Source organism: Oryctolagus cuniculus, chromosome 2 (genome assembly GCF_051225735.1).
Source record: "Oryctolagus cuniculus isolate XC-2025 breed Fujian yellow rabbit chromosome 2, ASM5122573v1, whole genome shotgun sequence".
Lineage (NCBI taxonomy): Eukaryota > Metazoa > Chordata > Mammalia > Lagomorpha > Leporidae > Oryctolagus > Oryctolagus cuniculus.
The window spans coordinates 141,297,711-141,321,005 of NC_142868.1; the positions used below are offsets into that span (position 1 = coordinate 141,297,711).

A 23,295-nucleotide genomic window follows, 5' to 3' on the forward strand; every position below is an offset into this window, starting at 1 on the left:
AGATTATTCAGCACTATATTTTATCTCGGTTAACAACAAAACCCTTATCTTGCAATCAAACTAAAGAGAATTTCCCCTTACAGAAAAAAAAAAGCCAAAAACTTTGTTTTAGTAATAAGATTACCTTTATCTTTACGAACCTCCTTACGCAAACTCCTTCTAACTTGTGAAAGCACTTCTTGAAGTGCATGCACTATCTGTCTCCAGAGTGGATCATAGAAGACAGAGAGTCTCAGGCAAAATTTGGGCAGGTCCCCAGTGTTTGTCTCCCAAATTGTGCTTTCATACTTGAATCTGCCTCACTGGATGGGGGATGATAGCACAGATGTGGACTTATTTCTGTGGGGTTATCACAGACGTTCACGGAACGTCGGCAATGACAGGGAGAAAGAGCTGAATCTGTCACTGGCAAGATTACAAGATAAAGTTGGCGGCAACAATGGTATTCAACAAAGTTAACTTGAAGGCCACTTTGAGCTTTTCTGGTAAGACTTTGAGTTTGGGCAATCCCTTTTATTTGCATAACACTTCGAAGAGCGTGTCCTATATTTTCAACATTTTCAATGAGCCTGTCTTATATTTTAGCACATTTGAGCCCCATCATTACCTACTGAGGTAGGAAGGCTAGGTAATGTTACCTCCATTCTACAGGAGAAAAACAAAACTCAAAGTGGACACATGACAGCCCATGCAGCACTATGTGGCCCGGAAGTCTGGGCACTTAGGCTTGGAGCCCAGGCCTCCTACTTCTCAAGCTGCTTCTCTTTACACTCCACTGAAGCTCAAAGTTTATCCTGTTAAAGATAAAGTAAAAAGCTGTAGCTACATTTGTCAGCAACCTACTGTGAGTTAGTGGACCTAGCCTCTGCATCGATGTGTAAACATGCACTGCTCCACACACAGGATGAAAAAAAAAAAAGAAGAAAAAGAACTAAGAGTAAAATCAAAGTAGAATACCTTTTAAGTTGGCTATCTTCATTTTTAACAAACTTCTATGAGGAACCTAACTGATAATGCTTAAAAAAAAATCTTTGATAATGGTTTTTGCCCTTACTAAAACAGGCTTTGGGAAAGAAACAGTCTTACCCAATAACTAGTTAGTTTGTTCCTCTATAAAACAACTAGATGCAGCTTTGATTCATCCAATGGATTTTCTTCATCATTTCATGGATGACATAAGTTGCTCATGACATACACAAGGAGACCAATTTTCACCATTCCAAAGTCACTTCCTAAGAAAATGTAGGTCTATGTGTAGAGTCCATCCAACTGTTCAGGGACAAATGGTGGTCGTTAAATCCAGCTAGGCCTATGTGACATGGTTGCATATTTACACACAGCTAATCTAAAGGACAACATTTTAAAAGAAGTTGATTTCAAGAGGTGCCTTAGGCGTACCAATTTAGTTAGAAAATCTAACACACATTGACTGTATAACCTTGATCAAATCATTTCAGTTTCCTAAGACTCACTCATCAACACAATGGCAAGTATTTAGTGTAGCAATTAGGCCACTGGTTGGGTTGCCCGTATCTGTACAGGAACACCTGGATACAAGTCTCAGCTCTGCTTCCATTGCTTCCGATTCCAGCTTCCTGATAATGTGCATCCTGGGAGGCAACATGTGATAGCTCAAGTAGTAGTATCCCTCCCATCCACGTGGGGGACCTGGACTGCATCCCTGGCTCCCAGCTTTGGCATGACCCAGCCCCAGCTATTGTGAGTATTAGGAGAGTGAACTAATGGACATGAGTCTCTCTGGCTGTCCATCTGTCTCCAGAGTGGATCATAGAAGACAGAGAGTCTCAGGCAAAATTAATGTGGATAATAAAACTCATGAAAACCAAATGAAACAATACACGTGAAACTGAGAGGAGTGGTAAGGAGAAAGAAATGCTAATTAATCTGACATGCATATACATATATATGTTGAAATATCATGCTGTACTCCATAAATCTGTACACTTATTATGTGTTCATTAAAAAAGGCTTTTTTTTTAAAGACTTATTTATTTATTTGAAAGGCAGAGTCGCAGAGAGGCAGAGGCAGAGAGAGAGAGAGAGGTCTTCCATCTTCTGGTTCACTCCCTAAATGGCCACAATGGCCATAGCTGGGCCAATCTGAAGCCAGGACCCAGGAGCTTCTTCCAGGTCTCCCAGCAGGTGCAGAGAAATGTACACTTCATTCACCCGGGGGACAAACGGGTTTAATCTAATGCATTCTAATTTTTGTATTTTCCTATATCATTATTATTGTTGTCCTCTCTGGTATATTGATTTGAATGGACCCAACCAAGCTAACAAGTATCAATGAAAAAAATCTCTATTTTTAAAAAATGCTTAGCACGGGGCTTAGCATATATTTAGCACATAGGGAACAGTAACTGAATTTGAGATGAATCCTAAGTTTGGGCTGCTCTGAAAATTCATAAACTAGATACAGTCATCAATTTTCAGGAGAGAGGATTTTACTAGATAATTCTTATAAGGTTTTTTGTGGCATTAAATTTGGTTTTAATATATTTTATTGTTATTCTCTCTGGACAAACTCCCTTCCAGGTTATCTCAAGGCAGAGTTGGCTGTGTGGGTGTACAACCTGTACTCACAGGGCTCCCCACAGTGACGGGCCCTACACCTGGCTTCCGGTGCTGCTGGCACCATCTTGGAATAATGTTCTCGAGAAGCTCTTCAGGATTTATGTGGAGAATTTACATGTTTTCCACAAATTATGTAGCTGGTCCCACTGAAAGGAAGGGAGGGTATGCTTTCCCTCTCAGGTGCTTTATGCTCAGCTTCAACTCCTCCTGAGTTTATTTGAACTTCACAGAAGTAAATAAATAATTACTACATTTCTACAAAAAGAGGGTAAAAAGGAAATGCCAAAAAAGCAAGATGTAGGAGTTGAGGTTGACAGTGTGGCTGCGCTCCGGCCTCTAATGGATGAGTAAGGACACTTCGATGGCCCTGCCGTGGCTGTCCAAGGGTCACTCATTCCTGTTAGTGCCTAAATCACCCTTGGGGACTGACCCAGGTGCTGAGAAATTATTCCATCTTATAAAATCTACGCGAGACCAGAGAATCAGTAATCTGGACCATTCAAGGTGTGAGGCCCATTCCCGCCCACTGGTCTTAGGGGTGTAGAGAGCCTTTGTGTTTTGATGGCTGGAAGTCAGAGGTGGCAACTCGCCCACCTTCCTTGGCAGGGGACAGGCCCCACATTTGGCAGAAAAGTGTGCTCTCGAGAAAAGGGAGCAGAGAATCTTTTGGCCTGTGTTCCAGCTAGGATAGATGAAGAGTGAGAACTCACCCTTGCATGCCAACCAAATGCCACTGTAATTAAAAACAATCCTTTGGAAAGAAGGTGTTTGGAAATAACTGCAATTCCAGCACATTCACAATGAGAGCTCATCAATAGTTACAATTAACTCAGATAATCATAGGACTTTTTGGGGGAAGAAAATGCTGGGTCTTTTTTTTTTTTACTTCTTAAATAAAATTCTACTTTTTTTGTTATTGAAAGAAATCCAGCTAAATACATTAAAAAGCAAACTAAAGAGAAAGATGCACATGATGAGATAAAGTTTCTGAAATCCCCAGTACATTTGGATTCTGTTCCCTCGCCTCAAACCTTCTAAGATGGCAGCACTGAGTTTTAAAAATGCAGAACTCCATCATTTTGATGATGCCAAATGATGAACTCGACTATTACATGCATATATTTTGTTTAATGGCTTCATTTATTTTAATAACAAAGGGAAACTAGATTTTACAGATGAAAGCTTTTTTTTTTTCATGGCTCCAATGCAACTGGGATTTTAAAAATCTGTGATGTTAACCAATATGTGATAATGGATGCTCTCAGGGGCCCTATTTTATAGCATTTTATGCAGTGGAAACCTACGCTGAGTAACTACTGCTAGAGTATTTACCCCTATTTTAAGAAGGCACAATTGGGGTGAGTGTAGAGGGCCTCATAATTGTTCAGTGTTTCTCTTCTCTCAATGGTTATGTGTTTGGTAAAGCATTGGCTGTTGAAATAGTGGAGCAACAGGATTAACTCACTAAAGATTTATAATAAATGAGGCAGGGAAGTGCTGTTCATTGGATTTCAGGGATAAGAAAATAATTGCATAGACCTCTTTTTCCTCCAATCAGAAATCTGCATACAAGGTTTAATATTTTCTTAGGAATCAGAAAAATAAATCACAGCAAGTAATCTGAGTTTAATTCTTGTTCAATTTCTTCGTTAAACGAAACTCGTCAAAACCAATTCCCACAGGAACAAAAGACACCACCTCAGAACCTCCCATTCACCACTACAACTTCCCTTTTTATCCACAATGTACAGCTAGTTTTGAAAAGAGAGACAGAAACACAGAAAAAGAACATTTGTCTGGCTAAAAATTCTGGTGAGATGATAGAAACCAAAACTATAGTCATGCTTTTTACCAAGTACCATGCTACCAAACTCTAGAACATGACAAGTGTAACCTGCCCGCCACATGCAGGTACCATCCTGACCCAAGATGGCAGCTTGTGATTAACAGCTGCAGCACCCTGGGCCCCACTGCAGTCAGGCCTGGGGTCTGATCCTGACCCAACGGCCTTCATCCCCAGCCAATCAGCAGATAGAAGCACAGAGGCCCTGTCAGGTTGACATATCATTCCTTCGACAATGTCAGTGAGTATTAATGTTCAATTATCTGTCCTAAAAATGACCCTCGCCTTTATGCGTTGTATAACTGTGCGCATGGCACTCTGGTGATCCCAAAGACAAGAGCAGAAATGCCCGCAGTAAACCAGCCACCAGGAGCTGGCTTTGCAACAATGTCATGACATTGCCTTTCAGAACTAAATAGTAGGCCAATGTTTAATGCTTTTTGCAATATGTGTTTGAAGAACTATGGAGTCATTTATCCATTTATTTATTTAGCTATTTGCATTTTAGCAGGTTTGTATGTCACTAGTCCTTTCTATCTAAACAGAGGAACTTCAAATGAATCAACTTGTGACTTGACCATCACACTGAGTCAATTGTTCTTTATGTGTGACAATAAGCTGTTCATTATGTGTGGGGTGCCTTTTTATTTCATGAAGCCAGGTGTATATCATTTACCATCAAGCCAAAATGACACTAGTAGACTCTTCTGGAGTTGGTGTCAAGATCAATTTGACTTCAACTTGTGAAGCTAAAGGAATCTGTCCTAGCCAGGCATCCCTCCTTTTCATTGCATAAAATGAAGCTTCTGGAAAGAAATGATTTCAGAAGCATACCTGAGATTGCTGGCCTGTTAACCTGCAGAGTTGCTCACGTATTTTTTCTGTGGGTTTCCTTTAATTAAATTTTAAATCCCTTTTTTCTCTCAAATATCATGATGAGAAAACATTTTATCTGAGTAGACAGCTGCACTTGCATGGTTTTCGTTGAACTTACAATCAAAGGTTATCAATAACAAGTTTGCAAACTTCTCACACAGCCAGCACTGAAAGATAATGTACAGTAATTGCATGATAACTTCCTCCAAAACTGAGATAAACCCTGTAATGCAATCTGAGTTCACCAACCTACATGCGATAGCGCAGATTTAAGTGGCTCAGATTGGGGCTCAATGAATTTTCCCCATGGTACTAATTTTTAAGCAACAGAAAATGCAATTATTTTTCTGTGGAAAACCACTAAGAATTCATTATCTCACCTTAATTTTAACATGTGAAAAAGAGGTTGATTATAAAATATGCCTGTTAAGATTCTAGCCAGTCCTCGGTCACAGTGTGATATACAGAGCTATTTTATTTATTTCATTCTCAAGTACATAGAGAAAGCCCTTCTACCTTTTCTTCTTTTTGTTTTTCTTCACTCTGTCTACAACATTTCCAATAGTAATTTTTCTAAATGGTTTCTATTTTCCTGCAGCTCCCAGTCCTACTTCTCGACATTCATCAGTTGGCTCGGCCTCCAATCTGCTGAGAGATGCAGAATAGCACCCTTTTCCATTTCCAAGTCTCTCCTCATTCTTTGTCCTCACCTGGTTCACACTTGCTGCTATGCCACATTCTGCCTCTGGGATACCACCTCATCAACCTCCCCTCTTGTATCCCTCTGCTGCAAGCTTGTCCTTGATCCTTGCCTCATTTATCAAACCCTCTACACATTTATCTTCAAAGATTTCTTCTCTATTGCCTAATTAGGCTGTGCATGAACAAGTTGCATCAAAAGGTAGCTGAGTTCAATTTTATGTGGAAATGTATTTAAATCTCTCTACTCCTAATATTAAAAAAGAAAAAGAAAAGCCTTCCCTCTTGCTACTACTTCCTGAAGCTCCTGCCCAAACTGTGTGCTTTATTACATCTCTTTAGGCACTTGCAAAAGGATCTATCCATGCTTTCTTAACTGAAATATCACACTCACCCCTCATAACACAACTTCTTCCTCCTGAAAATGCCCAGATCAACTCTCTCAAAGGTCACTGATGATATCCATTTACCAGGATCTTCCCCCTGCCCTTCAACTTCAGAAACTCCAGCATTTGGTCCTTCTGTTTTGAAACTACTCATTCATTTGGCTAATAAATATTGTCAAGCATCTTTAATATGACTCTGAGGAGATAGAGATAAAAGTTTAAATTCTGGTACCTAGATGGGAGGCAGTCCATAAACAAGCAGCACCACGATAACCGCTATCTCTGAGTCTCACCACAGTGCCACGGATCTGGAGGCAGGGGCCATTTCCTCTGTTCTGGGGAGGACCAGGAATGGCTTCCCAGTACTGACAGCTGTGATAAGATGTGAAGGATGCAGAGGAAACTGTCAAGTGGAGAAAGGGTCATGGACATGATGCATCCCAGACAAAGGAAGAGCAATATGCAGGTGCACAGAGAAGAGAACCAAACCTGTGGAGGACTACAAGCCTCAGGCTTGGCTGCAGCATTGTGGGGGACTGTGTAGGAAAAGAACAAGAGAGGAGCCTGGGTGCTCTGTGGGCCAATATCAGGCTCAAACTGCCCCTAAATGGCATACCAAGGACTTGTGGTTTTTATCTTAAGGGTAATGGGGAGGGGTATCAAAGGATTTTATAAAGGAGAAGATTTGGCCAAGCTTTGCATTTTCTCTAATGAGAAAATGAAGAATGATTTGTAAAGGATCAGTATTAGAGGCAGGGAAGTTGATGAGAGAACTGAGAAAACAGGAAACAGAAGGCTAATCTGTGGCCGTGGCAATGAGACTAGATGGGAATATGAGTCTGGAGAATGGTTTAGAATGGAGGATTGATAGAATGCAGGGAATGAGAAAGTATCTGTGAAGGGGGATGGAGAGGAAATTTCAGGGCTGGCTCCTGGGTTCCTGATTGGAGCTGCTGGTCCATGGTGGTACCATGAACTTAGATGAGGATGATAGCCTGGGAAGCCAAATGGGGAACATGATGCACCCAGACGAAGGGAGGAACCTCAGGGATGAGTTCACCTTGTCTCTGCATTTGACAGAAGACCCCCTGCCTGCTTCTCTGTTTCTATCATTAGGGCTTTTTTTTTTTTTAAACTCTAGACAGCCTGTAAAAATAGGCTGCACTCAGATTGTGTCCTTGATTTCCCTCTGCCTATTCCTTCTCAGTATTCTCTGGATCCATGATTCCATATACATCTCTAGTTTCTGAAAGACAGCTGAAGTTTTATCAACCTCTTATCAACCTTATTAAAACTTCAGTGCAAGTTTTATCTTCTCTCCATCCATTTCTCTACACACCCACAGGTTCAGCCTTTTTACCCAAACTGCTGAGCTCTCTTCTGTCTTCTTCTCTCCAGTTCTTTCTACAAACTGTACCACCTTTCAAAAAGCATAGAAATTTCCTGATGTGCATGGTTTCTTTCACACAGTAGAAAGCTCAGGCGAAAAAAAAAAACTGTATTGATTCTATTTATATTGCAATTCAAAGATAAAGGTGGATATGGCCTAAAGTTTAGCCCTGATTTATGATGGGAAAAAATAAGAAGCATTTTTTAAAGTTGTTTTCTCTGCTGTTATGGTGGGAGACTGTTATAGCCATCTCCCTACAAACCAAACAACACAAGATATAAAATGTTCCCAAATAAGGATCCAGCATTCCTTCTTCTGTCAACGTAAGTCCCCCCACACCAACACACATGCACATACACACGTTCCTACTGCAACACAAGTGCCAAAGCACAGAGATGCCCAAGGACAGCACAGCACCTGTGCAGAGAGGACCCCAGCTGTAGTTGACCATAGCACAGCCATGAGCATTCTGGAACAACTGTGGCAACGGTAGGGTTCTAACAAGGTCTTACGCACTTCCACCTTTACTCTCAACAGTTCTACTCAATAGAGCATGCAAGGAAATTTCAAGAACAGTAGCAGGTGATAATTTTAAATATCAAGGTATGAAAGTGGTGAGCTCCAAGAGGTTGAAATTACGGCCTTGGATTTTTTTTTCCATCCCCTTCTTCATAATACATAAGAATCCTGTTAGACTCTTAATCTTCTCCGACCCATTTGCTTCATGTGTAAAATGAGGATAAAATTTAAAAACTATTTACTTATTTGAGAGGCAGAGAAAGAGAGATAGAGAGAGCTCCTGTTTGCTGCATCAATCCTCAAATGCCCAAAATGGCTGGAGGTGGGCCAAGCCAAATCTGGGAGTTGAAACTAAATCCAGGTCTTCCACCTGGGAAACAGAATGAAACCAGCTGAGCTGCCTCCCAGGATACACATTAGCAGGAAGCTGGAATCAGGAGCAGAGCCAGGACTCAAACCCAGGTACTCCATTGTGAGATGTCCATCCCAGGACACAATTTTTAATTGTAGGATCACACTCAACTAACTAGCTAATAATTATTAACAGTCTTTTTAAATAAAATGGACTACTTGCTGCCAGTCTAATTTTTTAAGATTTAATTTATTTATTTTAAGATTTATTTTATTTATTTGAAAGGCAGAGTTACAGAAAGGGGTAGAGCCAGAGAGAGAGAAAGATCTTCCTTCCACTGGTTCACTTCATTTGGGGAAATGGTCACAACCACCACAGCTGAGCTGATCCGAAGCCAGGAGCCAGGAGCTTCTTCCAGTCTTCCATGCCGGAGCAGGGGCCAAGCACCTGGGCCACTCTACTGCCTTTCCAGGTCAAGCAGAGAGCTGGATTGGAAGTTGGAGAAGCTGGGCCTTAAACTGGTGGCCATATGGGATGCCAGTGCTGCAGCTGGTGGCTCCACCCATTATGCCACAGCACTGGCCCCTTGAGTCTGATTTTAAAAATATATATAAGGGCTGGTGCTATGGAACAGTGGGTTAAAGCCCCAGCCTACAGAGCCAGCTCCTGGCTCTTGGCTCCTGGCTTTGCATCGGCACAGCTCAGCTGTTGAGGTCATTTGGGAGTGAACCAGTGGATGGAAGACCTCTCTCTCTCTCTCTCTCTTTCTCTGGCTCTACCATGTATATTTGGATTTCATTTCCCTTGAAAATTCACTCTACAATTTGTTCAGTCTCTCATTCTTAACACTCAGTGATGAGTGTTGCTGAGTGCTCATGGTTTCTGGGCCAGTCAGAGAAACTCTCAGAGTAAGTCCTGGACACATATCATCTAGGTAGTTGATGATGCTTTTATTTTAAGGTGTGGGCCTGAGACCCACAGGACTCACTGGGGCAAGTAAATGAATGTCTCATCCATCACATTTTTAAAAAAAATATTTATTTATTTATTTATTTGAAAAGCAGAGTTACAGAGAAGCAGAGGCAGAGAGAGAGAGAGAGAGAGAGGTTTTCCATCTGCTGGTTCACTCCCCAAATGGCTGCAATGGCTGGGGCTGGGGTGAACTGAAGCCAGGAGCCAGGAGCTTCTTCCAGGTCTCCCACTCAGGTGCAGGGGCCTAAGAACTTGGACCATCTTCTACTGCTTTCCCAGGCCACAGCAGAGAGCTGGGTTAGAAGCGGAGCAGCCAGGTCTTGAACTGGTGTCCATATGGGATGCTGGCACTGCAGGCAGCAGCTTTTTCTGCTACACCACATCACCAGCCCACAACTTCTGATGCCTACAAACTCATTACTGCAAATGTACTTCAATCTAATCAAGAGAGAATAGCTCTCTCTCTTCATATATATGTATATATACATATATATATACACAGTTGACAGTGGTTAAAATGATGCCTTTATTGTTATTTTATTAGCAAATTAAAATGTATGATGTCATTACAATTCTTTGTGAAAATCTAGCATTCACTAAATTCACAATGAATTATGAATGCTTGCACCAAGACAAAGAATAATCCACAATGCCATCAAATGTATGCCTTTCTCCCTAATTTTCATGTTTGGGTCCCAGGGCTTCCATAAGAGAAAGCATGCAGGGGCACACACATACTGTATTTCAAATGGAGATTTTATGTAAGCTTATTTTTATAGTGATTCCAGGAGTAGCTGCTCTGCTTTTTATCTATGCAAACTGGAAATAAAGTAGGCACCCTGCCAGCTCCCTGACAGCAGGCCAGGCCCGGGCTGCCATGGGTGACTCGTACAATGACATCTAAGGGGTCCAGAAAAGAACCCTGACTAATGGCTTTTGGATTCCTCATGACCTTTGATCCTCAATGACTTGGACCAAAATAAATGACCTAATTTCAAGAAACTGCATCCAGCATGTGAACTCTAGTGAGTGGGAATTTACCTGCTAAGCAGTGATGAATAGGTATGCACTATTTATCATAATTCCTTAGATCTTAGGCAAACTAGAAAGAATGTGCTTTTCAGATGTTCACTACTGAAAACAAATTCACTTTGCAGTATGCTGCGAAATGTGGGTAACAACAGCCATGGCAGACAAACCGCACAAAGCAGCACAAATACAAAAGGATTTCTTGGAACAGACGTAAAGTTGGTGAGAAGTACTAGGCACAAATGCATTTCTCACTCAGCTATACATTGTGTCTGTGATTCTGTTACTTTCCTTTAAGCAAAAGTATTTATTTAATTTACTTATTTAAGAGGCAGAGAGACAGAGATAGAGACAGAGAGAGAAATAGAACCATCTGCTGGTTCACTCCTCAAATCACACAGTGGACCAAAGCTAGAAGCCAAGACTCGATCCAGGTCTGCCAGTATGGGCCATCATCCTCTGCCTCCCAGGGTCTGCATTAGCAGAAAGTTGGAACCAGGAGCCGAGTGGGGCATTCCAGTGGCTTCTTAGCCATCTAAGGCAAACGCCCTGCCCTGATTCCATCCTTTCTTCCTGACAAAGTCTGTTAGATCTGTCAGGCCAGGGCTGAGATTTGGGAGCTGGCACAGTCACTGCATACACAGCCTTCACCCCACGGAATAACTTCCATGCCAGCAAGCTGTCACCACAGAACTGCAGCCGGGTGGAGGTGAATGACAATGTTCTGCATCGCTCCACCTTCAGAAGGCCCATCCCACATGCCCTGAACCCCAGCACACCGCCAACAAGCCCGAGAAGCAGACTCCTCTCTGCAGGCCTTGGTCAATCAGAAGCCTCAGAGGCATTGTGAGACTCAGTGAAAACTCTTTTGTATTCAAAAAATACATCTCATGTGCTGAAAAAGAAATGAAGGTTGTTGGTGGGGGGAATCCTTTAGTCCAACTAGTACTATGAACATAATGGGTTGAGTTTCAAAATCACAGAAAAAAGTTGAAGGGTAAAAATCAAAGATGGAGAAAATGATCACCTTTCCACTTAAAATCTGGCATCCAGCTTGTGTTCCTGAGAGCTCGCCAGGGCCACCATCTCAACATCGCTGGGCCTTGTACAAATGCAGTCTCAGGCCCCAGCCCTCTGAATCAGAATCTACATTTAGGAAAAAATGTCCAGCTAATGTGAATGCATGTTAATGTATAAGAAGCACTACTTCATAGGAAGCCAAAAAAATCTTCAGTTCTGAGGTAACTTTCATTCTCTGATTTTTTTTTTATGCTAGACTTTCAGTATCAAAGTTTCTCTTTACACATTTAGTTAAATCTCCAAATGTGTGCATTGATCAGTCTCAAGATACAAATTGCAGGGAATGTAGTGGAGGTAAACGCTGAACTGTATGCAAATAAAAATCGAGCAAATATCTTCTTTGGAGAACCCAAACTTTGCCCCATCATATCACCCCGCGACCCGGTCTATCACAGCAGAGGCTGGCTCGGCCCTGTCTGTTCATCATCTTGGTGAGGAAGGAAGATGAGCAATTACCTTCTGAGTTCAGTTAGCACAAGAAGGGAAACAGGACACTCAAGCCAACCAACCTCTCTTTGTCTCCAACAAAAGTCACCTTCTCCCCAAACTACTCAGATGATCATTTCAACCCTCCGTTTCACTGTGGCTGTGAAAATCGGCTTTTGTCTTGAATGCTCAAGTCCACTTGTCCTTGCCACTCGTCTCTTCCTGTCTCCAGGAGTCAACAGGCCCACATTAGGATTGAATTTTTGGATATGGGAACAATGTGGGGGAAGGGGGACCTGGCTTTCTGTGGTGTTACCAACAGGCCTGCCTTCTCGTTCTCCAAGGTTAATGCCTACCATGTCAGAACTGCCCTCACATTCTGCATGCTGTGACAATCAACCTATGTGACATGTTTCCCGTCTTAGTTCACATGTAAAATACTGCATGTGTAGCCCTGGAGATGAACTAAATTACACTGCCACATTTAAATGCTATTTTACAGATTTTCCAAAGGCACCAAGCATCTACTCCTTAATTAAATCTGATTTGGTTTCCACACAGAGTGTTACTGAGCGTTCTCACTTCAGCATGCACGTCGGCGCCAACTGCATCCTCTTCACCTGGCAAAGTGCAGCCTGACGAAGACGTGTCCAAGTGGGAATGCTCGACTGTGATTTATGGGACAAGTGCAACAACTGAGCAACCAATCTTCCCGTGTAAATGTAACACAGAAGGACAACCTGCCTGAAACATGCAAAGCCCGCGTAGACTTAAAAATATTATTGTCTGTCATTTAATATAGCAGGATGTTTCTAAGCCTACAACCTTGCATGCAGAAGCAGTTTTTCAAGCATTAATACTTAAATGGGTCATAGACATCACATCTGTCATTCTGTCCTGAAGTCTATGAGGCAAAACCAAGACTCTGCTGGCCTATTGATTTTTCTAGCATTTGCTTTAATTTACTTAACCATTGAGAAACCCATCAGTACATAAAGGGCAACTGTCCATTACTGCCTCATTTGCAGACATCCCTTCCCCTCGTTTTTGGTAAATATTTCCCTTAAATTGCTATGTGTTTACAGTGTAGAAACGAATTGGGAAAGTGCTCACACCTGTTTCTGTGCAGTAACTGCTGCACTGAGGTATATGTAACGTGCTTAAAGATAGAATAAATATCTAGACATTATTACATCTGTGTGCAAAGGGTGGTAAATTAGATCCTAATTACATTAACAGGGATTCTGCCTCCCAGCTTAAATTTTACATGAGCACTCTGCAAAAATCCAAAAGCTCTGCTGTGGTTTCTTTATGAGCTGGTGATTACAGCTACTTCCTATGCGGTCACTAAATATTCTGTTTACAAATAAATGAAGAAGCTTTGAGCCAACTTGCCAGAGTAATAATCTATTTTTTTTCCTCCCCTCCCTCTTCCCAACAAACCCTCGCCACATATGCATGGCAACAGTCAGGAGCACTGGCTTCATCTAATTACTCCATCACATAATTTCACAAATTGCCTTGTCACTGGGGAGCCAAGTGCAAAACACGCTCACAGTGGGATTTCAGGCAGCAGCTTTCATTTACCACTCATTCCTTGTTAAATTAAACACGAAAACACCAGTTGTGTGAAAGAAGTCAAAAAGAATGCCTGCAAATGAGCCAGACAAGTATATCTCCTCTTTGCCATTTCGCCAAATACGTTGTTGGCAACAGGCATCTCCAACAGAAGGATCCCCTTGCCTGCCTCACTCTTATGTCAATGTCGCTGCTACCAGAGACCAGCACTAAAAAGCTAAGCACAAATGGACTCCTCCAGACGGTAAACTTCGTCATCTATTAACAAGAAAAGAAACGAGCACACACACAAAAAAATCGCGATATTCTCAACCCCCCCTGTTCTTCACCCTTTTGCCTGCATGTGATGCCTGCCTGTGATCCTCACCTAAGAAGCTGTATCTGTGTTGATGAATGATGCTAAGCCCTTGGAAGGTAGAAACAGCGTGCCATACTTCCATTCTGGCTAGGAAGAAGGAACCAAATTCCACTAATCTTTAAAAGTTTTCAAACAGAAAGATCATCAATCAAGTTCATACAGTATCAGGTGTTTTCCTTTTAAGTATTAATGCCTTGCACGTTTCTGAAGCACATCAAGATAAATGCTTGCCCGTCGCACGACGGATGTGGGTGGAAGGAAAAGAGTGTACGGCGGGTGACATTACTAGAGGGAGTGAACCTGAGGTTACCCTCCTGGAAGCTGACATTTTTATATCAACAACTAAACACAGCCACTGGTAATTAAAGGTATTGCTTTGTAGCGCAGGAGCCAGCGGGGTCAGGTACCGTTTTACATCACAAACCAGTCCTTTATGCATGTAGATTTGCCAACGCTATCTGCACAGGGAGAAGGAGACATTAGCAGCAGCTGTCTCTCTGCTTTTACACTGAAAATTCTATTCATACAGACAGGTGGAGTAATTTAAAAGCCAATGTGGTGCAATTTCGATGTGACTAATGTCACTGCCTACTAAAATGCCACCATTACCACTGTTTATGGAAACATTACTAAAATTACATTTTATTCATAAGAATTTTAGGATTCTGGTTATTACTAGCTTTAAAATGATCAGACCCTGGTGTCATACCCCAGAGCGGCAGCTTAATTCTCCAGGGTTTAGCAGCCTTCTTTGCTGAGAAATGACAGTTGGATTGCAGTTTCAAGAGTAATCGGGGCTGCATAAGCAGTTTCTTCTATCTCCATAAAGCAAATTAAAGACACAGCTCTTTGGCATTGCAGCCACGTGACAAGCAAAAAAAAAAAAAAAAAAAAAAAAACATACACACAACTTCAAGGAGCTAAGTTGTGTTAGGAGGTTTAGTTAGGATTTGCATGAAGAAAGATTCTTCACTCCCAAATCACTATCAGACATTGTTTGTAGCAGACATGGGTAGAGATTTACATATTTCTGTAAGAAGGAGGAGCAGTTAAACAATGCTCAAATCCTGAAATTCTAACAGTGCAGAATTTATTAAGATTGTCACAAAATTTCAATAGCTGTAGTTTTGCTTTTTCTTATTGGGCAGATATGTCTAGAAAAGGAATCCAGAAAGAAAAGTGCCATCCTTGAGTCTTAGGTACCAACTACCATCAGAATGTACTATGAGGTTTTATGCCAAACCCTCTGGCTCATATTTTTATTTAAAAGAGATACTAATTAGCTAGCTTGTGGAATGAGATTATAATTATACCTTTGAACTCTCACGATATGATTTGATTTGCTCTGCCTTAGAAAGGCAACCTGGTGGAAAGCACATGGAAATTCAAGTCAGAAGATCCTGCCTGGTTCAAGCTCAGTCAGTCCCCAAGCTTTTGACCTTGAGGAGAATCATTAACTCCTCTCAACTGTATTGCTGTCATCCTGTCCACCTCACAAGATTATCTTAAGCATCCAGTCGATGGGAAAATAATAAAGTGTGAAACATCACAGATACATGTTACATTTTATTTGCCTTTTGCACAGTCTTTTTTCCAGTTGCCAAAAGGACAGAATGATCCAACGTCAAAATAGCCAAGCAAGTAATAGATCAAGTTTTTAAAAACATGACAAAAGTAACATGATATAGACAGGAGATAATTTCATTTCTTTTTTAAAAAAAATGAAATCAAGCCATTTTTGTTGTTCCTCCCCCATGAAGTTTGGAAAGTGGCTTTTCTTTAAGTAATAGATAAGAATGATTCCTAAGCTTCTATAAATGGCAAAAGAAACGACCTTGAGATCCTTCTTAGGATGAGTGTGCATGTTAATAAACAATACCCCTGGCCTCTGGACCTCCCAAGAACTTCCTAGCACACCAAATGTTCAGGTCATGGGACAAATGGGAGCCCCCGGGTGCTGCAGGAATGCCAGCAACAAAGTCCATGTAAACCCAGGTAAAAACTGATCACACAATAATAAGTACTGAAAAGCAAAAACATTTAAAAACTTTAAATTCTGGAAATGGGTATTTAGTCTAGCAGTTAAGATTTCTGTGTCCCACATCAGAGTGCCTGGATTTAACTCCTGACTCCCCTCTTCCTGCCAATGCAGACCCTGTGAGACAGCAGTGTTGGCCCAGGTCAATAGAAAAATTGTAGCCCTAAGTAGGGCTATTTATGCCATTAAAATTCATAAATGGATAGTTTTTCTTCACTAGTATTGGTAGAGATGGCAGGGGTTCAGAGGGACTTGTACTCTAGAAAAATGCATACATACCAGTATGTAGGGATATACTTGTATACATATACAGAACCGCATTCATACTTTAGTAAGAAAGACTGACCTATGATATGAATATTTCCAGTGAAGTCACAATATCCCAAATCCCATGTCATATAGATTCATTCGCTGGATAAACAAGCAACCAATCAAATCAATCTAAAACAAAATATTAGAATCCTTCCTAAAATACAAGCATCTGATTTTCCCTCGGACACACCTTCATACTTTAAGGGAATGTGCCTCCACTCGGAATCTTACACATTGAGAAAGTAAATAGTGAGACATCAAATTCCCAAACAGAGCTGGTTTTTATAAAGAAACAAAATATACTCATATATATATATATATACACTCATATCATATATATACTGCTCCATTTTAATCTGAAAAATAAATTGAGGAAGAGCAGTTCATTGACTGAATTTGATATTTTATCTTCAGAAACACATTGTCACTAATTGGAGTATAAAGACATGCTATTGATATATGCTTTGAAGTACAAATGGCTGGCTGGAGTTCAATAGTCATGTGCATCAGCAACCATCAACTTAATAAACTGTGCTTATGCAGGCACTTTTGTTTTGAACCTAATCCTTTATTTAATTAGCCTGATTAAGAGTATATTAGAAAACCAAATTACCGTGTATTTTTATCTTAGCCTTGGAAACAAAAGAAAAAAAATCTAGAATAATATGACAAATTGCCAAGCAGACTCTGAAAAACTCCCTTGCAGAAAGCCATCAGTGAATAGAGAAGTCATTTCTATCAGCACAAAACTCTCCCTTACTCCCTGAAAGTAACAACGAGCCCCAGGCAGAGCTCATTTGCCTATAAGTCCTACCTACCTGGATAAATGGGCAGTTCTTAAATCGGACTTTTGTTTTTACTTCTGATTGTCCTCCCCAACCCCCCGCCGCGCTATGCCTCCTCATCAACCGACTGTAATTACCCCGGGTCAGAGGTGCATAACTAGGAGTGGGGAAGAAAGGCTGGGGCCAGAAGAAGGAGGAGCAAGGAAGGCTGGGAGAGAGCTTTGCCAGGTCACTAATGGCCTCTGGGGCAACAACTTGGAGAACAGGCTGATGCTTCCCCTTTGATCTTCTAATTCACAATGATCATTAGTATTAACTCCGATTCTTCTGGGTGAAGAATTCCAGCTGTAGCCTTTTCAGTTTACCTGACCTAAGAAAATTCATCACCCATCCCATTAGGATTTCAATAACCAGCTAAGAAAAAGAAAAAGGCAGTTGCCCCAGAATCTGGAAACCACCCGCTTCATTATTAAACCAGAGCTTCTATGATGTATATCACAGAAGAATGAGGGCATTCCAATATTCCCTTCCAGTAATTAAATAATCTATTCTATTTTCCTCCTGAGACAAATGATTCCCACTTGGGTGAAAAATAGGCAGGCCCGTTATCTAATCAAAGCTGAAATATGCTCTCTCCAACATAGCAGAGATCTTTTCAAATGAAAGGAGAGGGCTTTATCATTCCAGCCTGAGTTAGTCTCAGCAAAGTTTAGCTGGGGTCAGAGGTGACCGTGAAAGGCAACTGCACGTAAGGGGAAAAGTAGCAACGACAAAGACATTCTGCTATATTTAAGAGAGTCCATTTCTGATATGAGAAACAGACAGTGAAAAGGAAAAACAAAACTCTTCTCTTTGATACGAGCTTTCAAGTATCTTCACTTAATAACAGATCTGCAGGTAACATGTAGTAAAGAAGGAAGCAAAGTTCCCTACCATCTCCACAAGCCATTCCTTCAACTCAAGTACACAAAAAAGAAGGTAGGTTAGGTCTAGTTTGAAGCTGGACTGCCTTTCCTAAATTCTTTGTAATCCGCTAACCACCATTTCAGACAAGAGTGCAAAGCTACAGTTGTCCAGCCCCACCATCTTCTCAGGACTGGCCAGCAACTTTGAGGACAGGTAGCTGGACAATGCTGGACAATGCTAGCCAAAACAAGAACGTTCTCTGTGTAGAGGTGAGGGAGAGAAAGAGAAATAGATAGGGGAAGAGAGAAGACAGTTCCATGTACTACCCACATATGTGCCTACCTAGGGGGCCTTCTGTCTGCCTTTTGACTTTCAACTCACTTGACCAACAGAACAGGTTATCTGGATACCAATCAGAGGTGTTTTCACTGTAATAATGATTCATAACGTTCAAAGGGTAAATCTTGAAACTGCAAGCAGAGATATGACACTAAGATATCTCCAACAGATCTTGTTACCAAAAGCAAAACCAATGAAACAACATCTGTCTCTTCTAGAGCATTCAATTCCCAATTCAATTCCATTTACTCCATCCTCAGAGTGGCGGACCCGCAGGGCACTTTTCATCTAATAGTGTTTCTATGGAAACGCCATTCTCAACCTGGAAGATTCTACAGCCCCTCACATTGGCTTTATCCACAATGAGAGGAAAGTCTTATAAATCAGAAATCCAGACATAAATTTGGCCACACACACGCAAAAATATTTTCAAGGCTAGAAGTTCACACATACAAAGAAATAAAACAAAACAAAGACACATAGCAAATATGAGTATCTGACTTAGAAATAAAGTTCATGTTGATTGTAAGACGTAACCCAATGGGATTCTCAGGTTCATTCGGGGTTTCAGAGAGAATGAGAATGAAAATCACTTATCTCACCTGAGGATCACCTCTCTGCCTGGTGAATGCCAAATATTGACCTGTAAATGCTTCCAGCATCTGAATTGGCAGGTATGTAGTTTTTTAACTACCTCCACTCTCCCTAACTTTCAGGATCCTGGGACACATAGCAGCTCTATGCAGGGAAATACAGTCACACATATGTTAAATAAGCACCACATTCGCCGCTTTTCTACTTAGATTATATTTCAAGCCTCCATATGATAAGGTAGGCAAACAGAAAGAAAAAAAGACCCCTGACTTTTACCTTAAACATCGTATTTATTCTTTTTCCTCACCTTCAGTAGGCCCTTGGAGACATATCTTTGTAATATTGTGAGCAGAAGAAACAGTGATGTGCAAAACACATCCAGCTTAAGCGCTGTGACGTAGCAGGCTTTTCCCAGCTGCAGTAATGAACACCCTCAAGACAGAAGAAACACACTGCTGTGACGTATGCCCCTGAACTGATTGTCATTGTACACTGACTCATAGGCAAATAGTAAGTACTTTTTAATCACTTGCAATCCTTTATCTTTAGGCAACTGCAAGCATTTCTATTAATAAATGCTTTATTTTCTTTCTAATTCTCTCTTATTATCTAAATCACATCAGTCACTCTTCAATTCCAGGGAATAGTTTCTTTTAGGAGATCTTTTCTACTTATCAACACTGGCAAATATTCAACTAACTCTAAGCTGGGAATTTACCTCACTGAAACTTCCTTTTACCCCATAATCACCAAAGTTTAAAACTTGTTTCCTTTTCCTTCTGCTGTTTTCATTATACACAAATATGTACCGTTCAGCTTGCTAGAGACTGTGAGTCCCAAGCACGATGCTTAACTTCTCTCTCTGGAGCAGTAAAATGTGCTACTGATTAAATGTACCTGTGGATAACTGTGGACCAGCATGTCTGTCTTCTCTTGCAGCTGGGGTGCAAATCCAGAAAGGTGTTTGATTCAGGCCCTATTCTATTCCTCTAACACAAAAAAGGCTGGAAAGCCCTTTCAAGGGCAGATTTTTTTTAACTGAATAAATCCAATGAAAGGATTGATCCATTTATTTGAAAAGGAAAAAAACAGTAATTTGCTCTCAATAAGGTGGGTGAGGTTTTAGATTATGCCTTTTGGCATTTAAAAAGATTAGTTTACAATTTGCTAATAAATTGTTATTGCTATTGTTTTAATTAGCCAGAGTTTCAATTGCTTTTTTCTATCTAGCAAGATTTCAGAAAGGATTTTCTAGATAAGTTGCATTAATCACATAACAATAATGTGATCATTTAAAATTTACACACAGTCTTCCTAATGAATTGTGTATCCCTGAAGACATCTCAGAATTTGAGATAAAGTTACTGAAGGATTAGTACTGAGATGTCAGTGGTTCAGTTTGGACAAACAGTAACAAACCTGCCAATTCTGTAAGTTTTTCCATAGAATTTATTAGAATGAGTTCCTTTCTATAAATGTTGCTTAAGTAGTCCAAGTGTTCCTTCAATAATGACAACAAAACAAGGTGAAGGTGTTCTTGTAACTAGAGATCTATTTGCTTTTGCAATTAGAGAAGAGAAAGGGAATCTTTCTCACTGGCGGAAGGAAATGGGTGAACACTCTAAATGTACCTCCTGACTTTGCTTTTTAGATGAAGTTATGCAGTCAATTTAATTTTTAGAGACTGTTATCATCATTAATATTTCTGCATGAGCAGATGGCACTGTTGTAGTTAAGGGAGGGAGATACAGCCAACGGATCCCATAAGACAACTTCTGTGACCATTCACAGAAAGCCAAGGAAACACACAGGAATGGGTTGCCCTTTCCAGGGCAGTGGTACAGGCCAGCAAAGACCCCAAAACCAAAGTCAACTAGCCAGGAAAAAAAAAAAAACTCAGGCAGCTCATGAATAATTTCTGTTACAATTGCCCCAGTTCCCCATAACTCACATAAACACTGTAATACAGGCAAAGTGACACTGGTTGTTAGAATGGTTTCTTGTTGTTTTTTTTTGTTTGTTTTTCTGAAAAAGATAATATAGCTCTCTGTAAGATTCTTCAGAAGGGTATGACCTAGAAAAACAGGAGAACTGGCAGAGGAATGAAATAACTTGCCTCTCTCTCCTGATCCTGTCTGAGCCAATATTTGATTATATTTTATTCAGGGCTGCCACAGCTTCAAGTAAAACCAACACTCCTATGCAGATTGAGATGGGGGCTAAAGAAAGCTCTGTTGGAATAAGAAATCTCTTGGATTTCCTCAGTTGGAATAAGAAATAGAAATAGCATGGTTGTAACTTCAGGGACACCCTGAGTTTATCCTCTCACTCCAATTCATTCCCCAGGTCAAGTTAGCTGATTAGCTCTGGTGATGAATATGAGCATCTTTGCGTCAGCACCTTTGGCCAGCTGTCATTTCTTAACTAAATACCACACTATTTATTTTCCACGATATGCCCTGGAGACTCTAATTTTCCTTCCCCCACTACTGGTTGACAATCCTCAATGGGAAAGTCACACAAGGCAGACCTCAAATATCTACATACAAGTAACAAGAGGCACATTAGTAATTGCATTGGAATCAGATTTTAGATCAACCTAAATTGGAATCTAAATTGAACGTTAAGATCCCAGCAGCTTCAACAGTGGAACCATCAATGAACTTCCACCATTAGCAAACTCCTGAAGTTTGTTCAAAAAGCTGTCCATGTAGCCTAGTGTTTGGAATCACAGTGGGAACAGAAGAAGGGAGGAAACTACTATTTTCTTGTTATTCCTGCTGCTCTCAGTTTTTATTTTGCTCACAGACACTAGAAGTCTGGATGACTATGCCTTGCAGTGTGATCGGAGGCACAGCCCTCCGCTAGAGGAGCAGAACTAAGGGGTCCTTCAGACATCCCGGGTTTGCCTCCCTGTCCCAGTACAACTCACAGAGGAACATGGCCTAGAAGGCAGGCAAGGAGTGAATGTGGGCAGGTTCTGGGCATGTTTGTGACAATACAGAATTAGTTTTGATATTTAAGGGGGAAACATGATGTTCAGGAAAGCAAACCAGCTAAAAATGGTAACATAAAATATTTGCTCCTGACATTTTCTATAAAAGAAAAGACTTTGAAACATTCGTTTATGTATAGAGCTATGCTGCAACCTGTCAAAATTCATCCTGTGTTCCTAATATTTAACAATTTTGCTGATTTTTAAAATATTATTTTATCCGTAAATTTTCATTTTGTCTTTTTCTTCCTCGGATGTGATTAAATCAGTACGCACTTACAAAAATATCCACCAAAATATTATGATTATAAATATTTTGAACATAAAATTCATTCAGAACAATAGCCAAACAAAACAAATCCCCTGGTGGCATAAAGCCCCAAATCTCCAGTTTCTCACATCTCCAGGAGAATTCCTGCAGTGAAAACAGCAATACTCACACAGACAATATAAACTGTTACTCTGCTTGAAAAGTCACCAGGGACTACACAGGAAGAGCTGACTCTATATTGCTGTTTTCCTTTACAGTTCTGAATGCCGGGACAACTTTCACTATGGAGCTGACTCACACGAATGTTTCGTAATGGAGGCCAGTGCATTCAAACCACTCAAAAGGGAATTATGTGATCATCTTGCCATTGTGACATGGTTTAAAGTTCTGCTGGCCATTCGCTAAAAGGTCCACAAAAGCACTGGGCGATATTTAGTCTTTCTCCCTGGGGTTTGTCTTATTTTCTTCTGAGCAGGAACTGGCTCTAAGTACTAAGGGTCACACTTAGAAAAGCAACATCATTAACAAACATATTTAAAATCACAAGTGAACATGAACTCCTCAAACTGATAACTTACAAAAGTTAACAAATGGCAATAGTGAGCTTCAAATAAAACTCCTCATTGGGGTATGAGTCTAGGAAACAAGTGCTAACACCTTAGTAAAAACTGTGGGAACACAGTGGTGTAGGAAATATTCCAAGTCCAGAGGGATCATTTTTTTTCTATCAAAACTGGTTCATTGTCCATATTTAGTTTACATATGTCATTTAGAATCCACTTACTGTTAGATGCTGGAACAGCCACGCCCTCATGATATTTGTGGCTACTTTGGGAAAGATGCCACGCTTTTTGTGACGCTTTTTGTCCTTATCAGGGTCATCATCGTCACCTGTGCTGGGGGAAGCTACACTGTTGTCCAAGCCATCACCTGCAAACATAGTGAATCA

The 23,295-nt window shown here is 40.7% G+C and overlaps 1 protein-coding gene across 12 annotated transcripts in view; it reads right to left on the reverse strand.

Moving 5' to 3' along the window:
* The window catches only part of MEIS1 (Meis homeobox 1), a 141,520-nt gene that overhangs the window by 39,954 nt on the left and 78,271 nt on the right, over positions 1-23,295 (reverse strand). For 7 of the 12 annotated variants that reach the window (XM_051837788.3, XM_051837800.3, XM_089327599.1 and 4 more), the window contains one exon: positions 23,131-23,276. The exons of the other annotated variants lie outside the window; for them this stretch is intronic. In XM_051837788.3, the coding sequence (XP_051693748.1) occupies positions 23,131-23,276 (146 nt within the window). The remainder of the gene's footprint in view (positions 1-23,130; positions 23,277-23,295) is intronic. 12 annotated transcript variants of the gene reach the window in all.